Raw genomic sequence first — 14,666 nt, 5'->3', positions numbered from 1 at the left:
GAAGGTGGCCCAGAGTAATTCTGGGTTCTTGAGTCAGCTGGCTGCGCCTCCTGAGTGGAGGAGGGAATACACAGGTGAAGAGAAGCACTGGAAGTGTGGGGAAATTTAATCTGTTTGAGCAACGTGACAAGAGAGGAAAAGGGGTTTCTCCAACAGTCAAGGTTTTAAAAATTAAGGTTTTTCAGTCCAACTCACACTAGGAACTTACAAAAGTAAAAAAAAAAAAAAAATTGGCTGAGTGCTATAAACAGATGCTGCAAAAAATGATCAACTCTTGTCTCATCTCTAGGAGTTTAAAGTCGGGTGAGGCGAGAGCAAAAAACAGAAACTGAGTTGGAAAAATGTTCATTATTCTTGTTACGTTGCACTACTCCAAGAAATCATCAATGGACATAAATACTTATAAAGGTGTAACAGCATATGTATATATATATAAAGGCAAACTGGAAACAATAAATGAGGCATGAAGGAAAAGAGTCCAGCTTGGCAATTTAGAAAAGCTACTGAAGACTGAAGTGAAAAATGAACAGGTCCATTATATTACCTAAGTGCTTGGCTGCCAATTTTTATTCTATTGTTTGATTATTATTATTATTATACCTTAGCTCCATAAACCTCCAATACCATTTTTTTATGACATGTACTAAGGGATTGCACTTTTTAGATCATCCTCTCAAAACATAATGTTGTATATACACAGCTAGAAACCAAAAATATTTTAATACTGCTTGAAAAAATAAATATACAATTATAGTAACATTATCTTATTACTGTAATTATAATATTAATACAATATTGAAATGTAACCTAAAGAGTGAGAGATTTTTTTCTATAAATGTCACATCTGAAAAGTCTCTAATAATTTTTAATTTAATCTTATAACAAGGTTTTAAATTTTTTAAATGAAAAAGTATTGACACAATTTTATAATATTACACTTATGATTTCACTGAACTTTATAACTTGATCCAAATATCTGAAATAGATTATTTTGAAAACAATTGATATAATTACTTACATTTGTAAAAAACGAAAGAAACAACCACTTGAATTATTTTCTTGTTATTTAAGCACACATTGTTTAACATTCTAATTATGAAAACAAAGAAATCAATGATTTTCAATTTGTTCCCTGGCCCAATTTCATCAACATCATCCAGAAGTTGTTAAAATACAAGTTTTCTCGGGTTAAACCTCAGACCTACTGAATTAGATGCAAACTATATTCCTATAGGTCCTCTAGGTGACTTTGATGCACATTGCAATTTTGAGAATCAGTGGCTTAAATCATTATAAAAAGACTGATCAAGCCGGCTTTTCTTCCTTCTGGATAGGCTCTTACCCTTTGGTTTTCAAGATCTTTTCTTTACCTCCTAATTTTTTTCCTGTCTCTCTACCATTCATTCAGATTCTCCTGTACTGGTTTCTCTTGCTTTCTGCCCCTTCAATATATCCATATCCACTGTTGTTCCCTAGGTTTCTCTGCTTTGCTATCTCCTGTTCAGTTGCTTATATGTACTATGGGATGGTAGTGCTTCTTTCCAAACAATTATGAGCCCAAAAGGTTAAAAGTTACTGCCAAAGCAAACTCACCCACTAACATGGTTTTAATATTTAAATCAATGACTCAATAATTATCTAACTTACCTTACCTACAGAGTATTTCTACTTATTTCTCATTTGGTACCTCTATATGTCCAAAATCTAATTCCATCAGCAGCTCCCCAAACCTGGCTTTCCTCTTCTTTCTTTTTCTCCGTTATGGCGTGTTAAGTGGTCAATTTTACAAACATAAAATTTAAGAGTGATTCCTCATAACTAATTCATCAATCTTGTCCTGTATTTATAAAATCTCACAAATTTATCTTCTTTCATTTTAAAGTACTGATGTATGTGCCAGTGTGTATATTCTAGCTACCAAAGCATTTTTTTGCATTAAGCTCTGTAGTTGTTATAAGCATGAGCTTTGGCTTCCTATCTCCTCCCACTTAGACCTATCAGAGATGTCAAGGAACAGTACCCTCTAGGAGAAAGAATCTTGAATACCAAAGCTATTTTAATGCTGACACTTCAAATTTCTCTGCTCCACTGGCAAGCACTTATCAGGCTTGATGGGATTTTTTTCTTTACACAAGATCACATTCTGATTAGTCCTCAGCACTGGTGGAAAGGTTCTCTGAGCCTGTCTAACAGATTTAGATACCACCTGGAGCTGGCTGACCCTAGAAACACTCTTTTGTTTAATCTCTCTAATTATCTGCCTAGTAAATAATACTTGAAAATGATGTTTTGAATATGCTTTCCATGCGTTACAATGTGTCTCCCAACTAGTCAATAATCATTCCATTCATCTTCCTGGGCACCAAAAATTTATCTTACTTACATAACTGTACTTCTCCACTGGTGAGAAGAGGCACTGCCTTTGCCTTTTAGAATCTTCATGCTCCTCAGGGCAATAACAACAGGGGATAGAAGAGTGCATTTTACTAGCTGGAGACCCCTGAGTGAATGGTCCCTTCAAATTATACTTTATAAACCTATTTCAAAATGAAGATAAAGACATTCCAGGGAGACAGAAAGTGAAGGGCATCAATGTGTGTAGTGGGTGGAAAGGGGAGTGGAGGCTAAAGGCAGCACCTCAAGCTAGTGCTAAAGAGAAGATGGTCCAGTTAAATGATCACACTTAACACTGGTTCCAAATTACAACTCTAGAACACACAGTGGTGCAGACGGCTAAAATTACAATGGTCAAACTCTCTCTTCTAAGCAAGGTTTAATTCAGGATTGTGCCCTACTTTCTAGCATGATATATCAAGGGCCATAGAATGTGGCTTTTCTCAATTTCTATAAATCCATTGTTAAAAAACAATGTCTACTATGTTAATCAATAATCCTTATATACAAATATGCTGTAGTACCTTTTGAATTTAGCATCAGGAACATATTTTTTACCATTAACATAAGATAAAAAATCCTTTTATATAACAAGATTAGCAGAATACTTTCCTTTTTCAAATTCTTTATGCCTACTGAGAAATTAAGAGCTGCATTTGATGCTTGCACTTATCTAAACATAACATGATATCCTCCTAGTCCTCAATCTGTTAGCCTTGTATTTGATTCGATTCTAATGACTATATACCCTTTTAGACTAAAAAGCAGCATAACTACCTCTAGTCTCTTCTGAACTAGGCTAAAAAATACAAACAACTACATAGATGTGGCCAATTGTATCATTTCCCCCAATTATCTGCTCTCCCCATTCCCTGTAAGAACATTTTACATTCCTGCTCACTTCCCTTGACTTTATGCGCAGAAGCATAGTTTTTTTCACCCTGTGGGTGAAAGCTACTGATGTGTCAGGGCTGTTTGCTACTTCAATATAATCAGCGAAAGTACACAGACTACATTTTTAGTAGTATGTTCAGACACTTAAAAATTCTAAATGTAAACTAGGCTAAGGAGCATGATAAGGATTCAGAAAAGTTTGGAATTTCCATCTCTGAGGACCAGATCAAGGAACTGTGTGCACTGAGTCTGAAAATGGATTGGGGACGAGAGATATGAGGAAAGGAGACACAGGATCACTACCATCACACACCTGGACAGTAATGAAATAAAAGAACAGGAGGAAATAAAGCACTGACTCACTCTTTGTCTTTGAAGGGCAAAACTAACTATAGAATTAGAAAGGGACAAACTTTGATTTACCATAGGGAAGAGATTTCTAGCAATTAAATTGGTCTAATAGAAAAATAAGTAGTCTTGCAAAATAATATGCTTTGAGAGACTATGAGTCATGAAACAAAAGCTTGATGGCCATCATGTATTACAGACATTATTGAAAGAAAACCTTATTTTGTGGTAACTTATACCAGATGACCTCTCAGCAAGCACCCTTCCAATTCTGATTCTATAAATTCTCAAGAATTATTCATGATACTGCTCAGTTAGGTCTCTTGGACAAAAGAAGAAAAGATAATTTCCCTGACAATAATTAGCTATAGAATAGCTTTTAAGAATCTGTCATTTTTCTGTGTGCCATGAAAATGCATACCATTTCTTTTCCTCTCAATTCATTATTACTGTTCCATATTTTCTCTAAAAAAAGCAGGACTAAAGCATTTTGTACATTTCATCATAACATTAATGAAATTTGGAATTTATATTAAAGAACACAGACCATTTCAACAAAGCTAAGATTAATCAAATAAGATCACTGGTAAATTCCAATTTTGTAAATAGAAAACTGATTTTTTTTTTTTTTTTAACAGAAAACCACTAAAGTTCCTGAATGGTATAGATGGCAATGTGAGAAGACAACTCTATAGCTTAATTTGTCAAATGTACAGACCTATATGTGAAATATAAAGGCTGAGAGAATGTAAGATATTTAAACACTGACATTAAAAAAATCCACATAACCTTCAAACCTGCATATTTAAAAAGGAATTTCTTCATATTGTCTGCCTTTTATAAAATCATCAGTAAAGGTCTTATCTGCAATAAGAACAATACTTCCTATTATCTGAACATTTAGTTTGTAAAACTCTTGCATTTGAAAATACCAGAGGATCACTATTCACTCTGCCTATCTGAAAGGAAGGCTGTGAAGATCTATGAAACAATTAAGTAGAAAAACAATGTGTAAATGTGCAAATGGTACTATCAACATCCTATATGTACCTCTAACTCAACTATATAATTTTTATTACATTTCCATTAACAGGAATATTTTAGAAAGATTTAGAAGATGCAAAGATTTAACAAGTTGTTAATGAAAAAACTAACATTAAAATTAGTATCCTACTATTTGGAACATTTAAAATGAAAAGCATTGACATATGAGATATCTCAAATCTCTTGCTGCATGGAGTACTGCAGTTATCATACAATGAAAACTTCAAGTAAAAATTATTCAGTAACAAAAGCAAACCAATTTAACTGGTATAATTTTTTTTTTTAATCAAAAGGGGTAGCTACTTACCAACAAGCCTTATTACATTCAACGTCGTATTTGTTAAGATGGGTGCATTCACTTTATTTAGACTGTAATCTGATTTCTTCCGACTTTTTAGGGTTTCTCGAGAAACACTTAATACAGAAAAACAAGAGTCTCAATTAGAATTATCAAGTAATAAACCAATAAGCTATTCAGTTTAGCATCTAGCTTTCATTCACTAATTACTCACTGAAATTCTCACCATGTTTCAGATGAACTCACAGTACAGATACAAAGATAAATAAATAAGCAGAGAAATATAAGTACTCTTCATGCATTTCTTTGATTCTAAAACAAAATTATCAACCATTAATAAAAAGCTACATGACTTAAAAAGCAGATTTTCTAGGGAAATTATATACATAGGTACAAATTTACTAACTTTCCTGATTGCAGAAAATTAGGGAAAAAAAATACCCTCCTTAGAATAAAATATAAAGTATGATGGCAATGTTGGGGTAGAGAGGCTGCACTAGATACAAAGGAAAAGCAGAAGTCACATGGCAAGTGCAGAAAACAAAGCACAGCAAGTAATGAGGCAGAGGGAGTGAGAATACTGTATGCTGAGAGAAGTACTGGAGTCCACGATAGTAGCTTGTAGCAGACAGAAAAGTGACAGGAAAAGAGGTAAGCACAGAGAAGATCACTGAAAGCAATCAAACCTAAATAGTATGAACCCTATCATGAATGCAGTAGTAAACCAATAAAAACTTTAACCAGGAAAATGGCATGATTAAATTTGTATCTAAGAAATAAAATCTAAATTCATATTAAGAATGAAATGGAAGGAGGTAAGACTCTATAAAGCCAAGGTTAGAAAGATGATTGAATAATCTGGTACAGAGATGATTTTGGCATGATACAGGATGGTCATTACATCCTAGGACAGGAAAATTAATATATTCAAGGGAAACTGAGAAGTTAGAATTGATAATAACTGCTAACCAACTGACTTCAGTAATTCACATGACTCAAACTTCTTATGGGTAGGTTATAGGGTTTAGGAGTCGGCATTAACTACCAAAAATAGAGGTATACATACGTGAACAAGTGACTCTATTTTAGTCATTTATTTCAACTTAATAGAGCTTTCGTTTTGGCCAAACTATACTTAAAACATATCTAGTGAAGAAATTCAGTACATACATAAAAACCCATACAAATAAATTTTCCCAATTAATATATCTACAACTACATGACTTGCTCACTTTTAAGGAGATAATTATTTCAGTCAGTGTTTCAAGTTAATCAAGTATCTAGAAATCATGAGGTTTAAGAGTAAGGAAGAGTGTACTTAAATCTATCATTTAAGTCCTTTTGTTGTTGCAGTACTGGGGATTAAAACCAGGATCACACACATGGCACCTAACACTACACCAATCCCCAGTCCCTTAAATCTATTATTTAAGAAAAGAACATTTGTGTTTTGCTAAATTTCTGATGTTAATAATATCAATAAATAAAAATCAGGCACATTTAACTGGGAGGAGGTAAAAAAATTTCTAATATAATTATCATATTGTCTGCCTTCTATAAAATAATCAGTAAAGGTCTTATCTGTAATAAGAACAATACTTCCTATTACCTGAACATTTAGTGTAAAACCCTTGCATCTGAAAATACCAGAGAATCACTATTCACTCTGCCTATCTGAAAAGAAGATAGTTGGTCACAAAACAAAACTCAACCACTAATAGAAAACCTTAATAGAAGGTCCATATACAGAACTCGAAACACCAGAAAATAAGTAGAGACTTGCTGTATTTACTAGATTGAGGCAAAAACACCACAAAGAAAATAATGGCCATTTTCTCTCTGAGGTTCTCTGATCTATGTGAAGCAAGTACTGCCCCAAAAGGCAGCACTGATTTTATAAATCTAAAGATTTTGTTCTTTTGTAAAAACTGTTGATCACTAAATTAAAAGATCTTTGGTTATGCCCAATATTTTCATTTTCATTTCATATTGTTTAAAAATTTGTAAAAAGATTGTCTTGTGAAATTTAAAAAAATAGGAATTAGAATCATTCTGCAAAAAACAATGTCAAAAGGGCTATGTAAATTTTAAGAAAAACTAGTTTAAAACCTTTTTTTAGCCTTTTAAAATTACCTGATGTGATATATTCTTTTTCTTTATTTTGAAATAGTAACAGTCAAATTCATAGTCAAATGAATTCATTTGTGAAATAACAAAATAAAGCTTTGCTAAGTAGAATTTTTCTTAGAGATATTTTTTCTTGAAAATCTACTGTTATGGAATATAAAAGAAAACCTACATTTTCAGTCTTTTGGAATCATTCTTTAAAATACATTAACTTTTTTCATAGGATGTGATAACCACTAAATTTTTATTTTATTTTTTTTCTTGACCTTTAAAGGTAATTCAATATGTCAAGAGTACAACATTAAATGCTAAATACCATACACCCTAAACAATTACCTTTTCACAGGAGCATCTCCTGTCTGCTCATCCACATAATCTCGCTTGAGTTCCTCAGGAACATCACTGTCACTGTCATATTCCTGATAGGCACTCTTTTCTTGTTCATCAGATTCATACTAAAGAGAACAGAGTAAAATACAACAGTGAGTACAAAGAGCAACCTTTCTTGAGTTCTTTCAAAATAATTAAAAGTACATCAATTTTATAAGAAATAGTTTATCTAGGTAAATTCTTAATAATTTAGCTTTAATTTTGCCATCAAGAATCCTCCTTTCATTTTCTTCTCTATCATCCTCCTTAATCCAGCTAAATAGAAATGGGAAAAAAAAATTATACCTATAAAAGCTTGTAACTATCTAACAAAATCACATCTCCATTTACAAAAAAAAAAAAAAAACCAAAAACCAAAAAACAACAACAAAAGAAACACTGAGGGCTGGGGATGTGGCTCAAGCAGTAGCACGCTCGCCTGGCATACGTGCGGCCCAAGTTTTATCCTCAGCACCACATACAAACAAAGATGTTGTATCCGCCGAAAAACTAAAAAATAAATATTAAAATTCTCTCTCTCTCTTTAAAAAAAAAAACAAAAAACAAAAAACATTGAACCTTAACTGAGGAACAGAGTGTTCTTTCTTTCTTTTTATTTACTGGACTTCAATAGAGAAACGAAGAGTACATTTTTCTTTCTTTCTTTTTAATAAACAATCTAGAATTTTCATCAAACTTATATCCAATTTGTTAACTCATTATAAAGAGGTTGAGTGTGCAATTCTCAACCTCTTTGGAAGTACTAACTCAGTTAATAAACACATACAACACACATATATTCTACTTAATTCATTACAATGAGCTTTAGTTCCAAGAACAGCTTAGGGCATTATGTTCAACACCCAGGGACCTACTGAGAGCAAGGACAAACATGGTTGGTTTACTCTTGAAAAGATGTATACCTTCCTAACATTTTCACCATCTATTATGTTACCATGGCCAAATGCCAGCAAGGGGAAGGACAGTGGAAACCACGCAAGGCACAGAAAGCAGTGGCAATATCATCATCATCAAACTATTGTTATCGATTAATAGGGTTAAGGTCTGGCCAAAAATTATTATTTTGAACCCATCGGCATGCAATCTGCTGTCATGAATTATCTCACTGAGTCTAAAAACAATTCTGAGAAAGTTTAATCTCATTTGACAGTTGAGGAAACTAATATGATGACAAAATGAAAACAATTTAACAAACCACTTTTTAAAGTTCTATTAAGGAAAAGCATTTCGTTAGGCCATATTTAGATTCAGGTTCTCAAGGACTTAAGTTGTATCTAAAAAGATTAGATCACATATTAATAATTGCAAAAAAAAGCAAAGTAGGCTTCTTCTATACATATAAATAATTCGATTCCAGTGATATACAGATCAGTATTTCATGCAAACTAGGGTTTCCTGGTTATTACAACAGAGATTTATGATTACATGGTATAGTGGGTATTCATTATTTAATTAGATTCTTACAAATTTGCCTAAAATTTATTTGTAAGCTCCAAATCAATGTTTAAGAGACTTTTGTGATTATTCATGGACATGTGCAGAGGCACAAACTCTGAGTCATCAAATATACACATTTTCAGCTGAAGGTATGCTCTGCTTTCTTTTTGCTCTTATACCATAAACAGTTGTCCTTATCATGGTTTATTCAGTATTTTATATTTCCATGCTTTTTGTTGGTGACTTTGTTTAGAATGGCTTCCATTTCAAGACAGTGCAGAAGTCTTCTATAGTGTTCCTAAGTACAAGGCAGATGTGATTTCCCTTACAGAGAAAACGCTTATGCTGGATAAGCTTCACTTTGGCATAAGTTACAGTGCTGTCAGCCACAAGTTCAATGCTAATGAATCAACAGCATATATTACATACGATGTCTTTAATAGAAGCGTACATAAAACAAGGTCATGAATTGATGAGTTGGTGAGTATTTTGCGACTAGAAGCTCACAGGAATTTAATTCTATATGAACCACAGAAGCAATGGTTTAGCATGTGCTATCTGAAGTGTTCACAGCAACCATATGGAACACAATTAATGCAAATAATAAGGATCAAATACTGTGTGGGCATTTTAAAATTTTTATGTATTTTTTTCATTTTCTAATTTTAATTTATATTTTTTAAATTCACAAATCATTATAGAGGGAAACATTATTTCAAAATAACTGAAATGCCTTTTAATTCTTCTCAGTTTAGTCTATATAGGGCAAAATGTCACCAAAGAACCATAGTTTTAAATATGGCTTACTGTGAAATAATTTAAAGTCCATGATAAGACATGATGATGGTATATTTTCCTAGTTGTAGTTTTAAAAATACATGTTAAGTAAACAAAAGAGAAATTCCAAAATTAAATACAGAAACAAATGTAATAGATTTTTCTCAGGTCAAATCTGAACAATTTTCACTCTGGCTTCACCAAATCTAAAATAAAAATCATGGTGAGTTCATTTAGAAATTATGACACTTAGAAGGATGCATCAAACAACATCCTTTGCCAAGTGAAATATTTTGGAATACCTTGATGGCAATTGGGAAGCAAGAATTTTCCTCACTGTTAATAATGGATAACTCAGAATCACAAAATAATTTTCTAAGAGTCACACAGTTAATAAACAATAAAGGCAATACTTATTACCAGACTTAAAATTCTTTCCACTAAAACACTATTAAGACTGTTTTTGAACTTCTCAAAATGTTGCTAAAGCAATGTACTTCTAAATCTTAAAAACATCCCTGCCAAGTGACTAGAAAAGACACTACTCTCTCTCTCTCAGATAAAGGAACATGGAACAAAATGATTAGATACCCAGGAGTAGAGCTGAGAAAAAAGTGCAGATGACTTATTCCCTCCCATAATCTGGTAAGAACATAAAGCAAGCATAAAGGCAAAATGTATTGTTCAGAAGGACATCATCAACGAAATGTATTGAAAAGTCGCTACCTATACAAGTACTATTGTAAGTATATGATGTACGTACAAAGGTAGCTGGTATGTGGATAAATAAATCTAGCAAATTACCTTCCTCATTGGTTAAAACACTTTCAAATAAATCTAACTTCCTTTTCACAGTATGTTTTAGAAATATCACATACCCCATTAGAAGCCAAGACATCTTCTGTTTCTTCATCTTTGTGGCTGGCCTGAATTTCAAATGGATTCCCACCACTACAGTATTGCTCAAACAAGGTAACTGTTTTCGAAGAAGATGAGACTGGCTGCTTACTAGGCGAAACTGATGGGGAACGAGACTGTTCCATGAATTTAAATTCCTAAACATTAAAAAAGGAACCAGATGTCTTTTAGGAAAAACAATAAAATTCAAGTAATAAACATATTCTATCAATGTAAATGTAGAGTGAATCAGGGAAAAAATCACGATCTAATCTGCTTTTAAATCTTACAGGTTGTCTGAAATCACAATCTTAGAAAGACAAGTTTAAATGTTTCCTAATGACAACTCAATTATATCACTTAAATCAGTGCTATCTGAATCAAGCTACTTTTGGCGTTGACTTTAAGGAATTGCAGATTTTTTTTTTAAATAGCTTAAGAAATTTGAATGACATTTAAAGAAAACTTAATGTAGCAATAAAAGTCCTAGCAGGATACAGTTTGAACAAATAGAATTATTTATAAAAATGAATTAAGTCACACACTTTGCTTACTCATATGCTTGTACCATTTAAGATATTCTATAATAAAGCATGAAGTATATATCTTACTTTGTTGTGTACATATCTGTAAACTTTCATTTACTTTTCTTTATATACCAACAAGCAGACAACAAAAACACAGGTGATATTTAACCCATTACATTCCATTAACTTTTTACATACTATTGGGAATATCACCTGGCTTCTCTATGCTTATATTTCTTCATCTGTAAAATGAAAGGAACAATCTAGATTGGGAGAATCATAAATGCCAGGGCTAAAAGAGTTGTAATACTTGGTTCAAATCATGCATTATCCAGATGAGGAAACTTGAGATGTTCTAAAGGGATTCAGTGCTAAATTCAAGATTATACAGCTAGCTAGAGAAAAAGTTATCTTTTAAAATAATATTTAAAGTTCATTTGAATTATATTTTTGGTTTGATAATTTATCACAAAAAAGTCAACATTTTTCTATATCTAAAGATTAATCTCAAATTTCATATTCAATAATATTCTTATTATAAGATCCAATGATATTATTAAAAGGTATTCTTAAATTTCTAAAAGATACATTGGCTTGTTAAGTTTTAAATTATGAATGTGTGCTTTTTCTTTCTAAACTTCAAGGACTCCTTAAATCAGATTCACTGTAACACCTAAGAATCATGCGATTTATTTTTCTAATTTATAATTTTATAAACAAGGGGTTAATATAAATTAATGAGACAATTTTTTTAAGTATCCACAGAATACAGTACATGCATCTAGGAATATGGAACATGCATCTAGTAAACAACAAGTTGTGCACAGTGTTCAAGGTAACCCCTTTAAAGGAAATAATGCTTCCCTGAATAGAAATGTTTCAAGGTGCCTCTAAAATAAGTTCTTATACTAAGTATGTATGTAGACATTCACAATTTGATAGTTAAATAAAAATTCAAATAAAATTATTTAAATATATTCTAAAATTAATGTTAAACTTACAATTCTAAATAATGTTAAGAAATTATCTTCATTATATTAGAATCTGTAGATTCTGTTAATGTTAATTACATTATTTTGATAGTGTTAATTAAAATTAATGCTAATTTTGTTGTCTTTGAAACATTTGTTACCAACACATTTCAGTATTTTTAATATTTGAATATTAGGAAAGGAACACACTAGAACTAATCATGTTGTCTTTGCATTTATCCAGACTAAGAAAACTGATTACAGAAAGCCATTCTTTTCAAAGTCAAAAACCGAACATACTACTTTCAACACATGGATCTAAGTATATGCGCTGCTTTTTGATATTTGATATTTGTATAACAAAATATTTCAAACAAATATTTGCAGTGTGTTTCAATTAAAGGTAAAATCAACATTTTGATTTTACCTTTAATTTTTTATTTAGGACTTTTTTTTTTTTTTTTTTTTTTTACAGATTCCTTATTCTATAGAGATTCAAGGAATCCAATTAACTAATAAAAATTAGGTAAGTTTTTTTTCATAAGTATCTCTTTTATTTCTGAGGCACTGTCTCAGTATAGGCAAATTTATGAATTGTAGTACAAATTTAAGAGCCTTAGCATAATTAAAAAGGACTTAGCATAATTTAAGTCCCTTTAAGAAAAGAAATATTCTACATATGTAAATAAGCATTTTTACTCAAAAGTACCAAAATATAACTAAAAGCTTTCTGAAAACTTTAAATATAGCAATATACCCTTTTCTGAATTTGAAAGAAAAAAAGGCCAATTTAACTGCAATTCTTCTTAGGCAAAAAAGTTTTCCTGAAGAATGTAAACTGTATTTTGTAAATAGATGGATTTTTCATACTCATGAAACGATCACTCTTATTGAAAGGATTTACCACTAACGATTTTCAAGAAAGGAAGACACATCATGGTTACTTAATTTCACTAATTTTTTAAATGCTCAAATATGCTTTTTTAAAAAGTAAAAAGATCAAAAGATGACAAAAAGACACACTGCTCTTAAGAAAAACTTACATGAAGTTGCAAAATGCTGAAATTTGACTTAACAGGACAAAGTTCCCAGGTCTCATTCTCTAAGAACATTCTCAGTTCATCAAGTCGTGTTCTTAAAATAAAGAAAATAAACACCTTAAAGAAGAAAAATACTCTGCACGTAGGAACTGAGGAAATAAATACCATATAATTATAGGATTACCATGATCATAATCAATTTTGAGAACCCATTCAGATTAACACAATAAACATAAATGTTCATTTTTACTTGCTAATACTTTATTCTTTAGAGAAAAAAACTCTCAAATATTTACTAGCTGAATATTTTTACCTTACTGCAAAAATAATGAATGTGTGGAAAATGGCATATTTATTAAGGAACAAAACTAAAAGCTTGTCACTAACTCATGTGCCTAAATATCTTATTAATCATATATCAATGCCAAAACACAGAGAAATAATTTACAAATTATATGAAAATATACATACTAATACTTTATGCTAAACGGCATAGATCTGACCCATACTTACTCAGCTATAATATTAAGATAATTAATCACTCTTCAAAGATCTTTAGTCAGGACCTATGTCCACATATTAAATTAGTAGGTAAGACATGTATGTTAGTGGACTGTCTGGACAGTCAGTGGACTGTCTGGACAGTATGACATCACCTATGTCATATTGCTCTTTCTTTAATGCTACTATTCTATCTGTCCAGAGTAATCCTTACGTCATATATAGAGTCCCAGGAAAACAAATCCTTGCTTCTAGTTGAATAAAGGGTCAGCACCTGTCCTATTCTTTCCCTTCTTACCACAAGCTGTTGCTACACACTAAAAAACAAAACTCGAGATTTCTCTTTTTTTCCAATACAGATTCTAAAATAAAGAGGTGATAAACAGATAAATATATGGAAAGCAGGAACTGCTTCAAATATTGGGTTTAATAGGCAAGGACCTTAAGATTATTATGTTAAATAAAACAGAGACAAAGATGCAAAAATGGATACAAAAAAAGAACTTCAAATAAATGTAATAATAAAAACAAAAAAGAGTCAAATAGAAATTCCAGAATCAAAAAATAATAATACCTCCAATTAAAATTTATTGAATAAGCAGAACAGCAGACAAGGGGTACCAGAAGACAGTATTAGTAAACTTGAATACAGATCAATAGAAAATACCCAAACTGAAGATCAAATGGAAAAATAGGAAAAAAAAAAACAGAAAAGATCATAAGAAATATGTAGTAGAGTGGAAACATCTAGTGTGCATGCAGTTGCATGGAAAGGATAGAAAAAACGAGCAGGAAAAATACTGGGAGAGGGAATGGCTCAGAAATGGTAAAAGTGATTTGTGTCCATGCCTAATACCACACACTAAAATTAACTAAAATGAATTATACATCTAATTTAAGAACTTAAATTATAAAATTTTACAACTCAACAATAAAAAGACAATTAACTCAATTAAAAAATGGGCAAAAGCTCTGCATAGACATTTCTGTAAAGAAAATAAACACACACACACACACACAA

The 14,666-nt window shown here is 31.4% G+C and overlaps 1 protein-coding gene across 1 annotated transcript in view; it reads right to left on the bottom strand.

Moving 5' to 3' along the window:
* Vps50 (VPS50 subunit of EARP/GARPII complex) overlaps window positions 1-14,666 on the bottom strand; it is a 123,635-nt gene that overhangs the window by 44,984 nt on the left and 63,985 nt on the right. Inside the window, exons 17-20 of the mRNA XM_027919894.2 lie at window positions 13,148-13,238; window positions 10,588-10,764; window positions 7,442-7,560; window positions 4,988-5,094 (exon numbers count right to left, since the gene is read on the bottom strand). Of these exons, the coding sequence (XP_027775695.1) occupies window positions 4,988-5,094; window positions 7,442-7,560; window positions 10,588-10,764; window positions 13,148-13,238 (494 nt within the window). The remainder of the gene's footprint in view (window positions 1-4,987; window positions 5,095-7,441; window positions 7,561-10,587; window positions 10,765-13,147; window positions 13,239-14,666) is intronic.

The sequence above is a fragment of the Marmota flaviventris genome, chromosome 1 (genome assembly GCF_047511675.1).
Source record: "Marmota flaviventris isolate mMarFla1 chromosome 1, mMarFla1.hap1, whole genome shotgun sequence".
In the NCBI taxonomy this organism is placed as follows: Eukaryota; Metazoa; Chordata; class Mammalia; order Rodentia; family Sciuridae; genus Marmota; species Marmota flaviventris.
The sequence above is the reverse complement of the archived record's forward strand: the minus strand, read 5'-3'. Positions and strand labels throughout refer to the sequence as shown.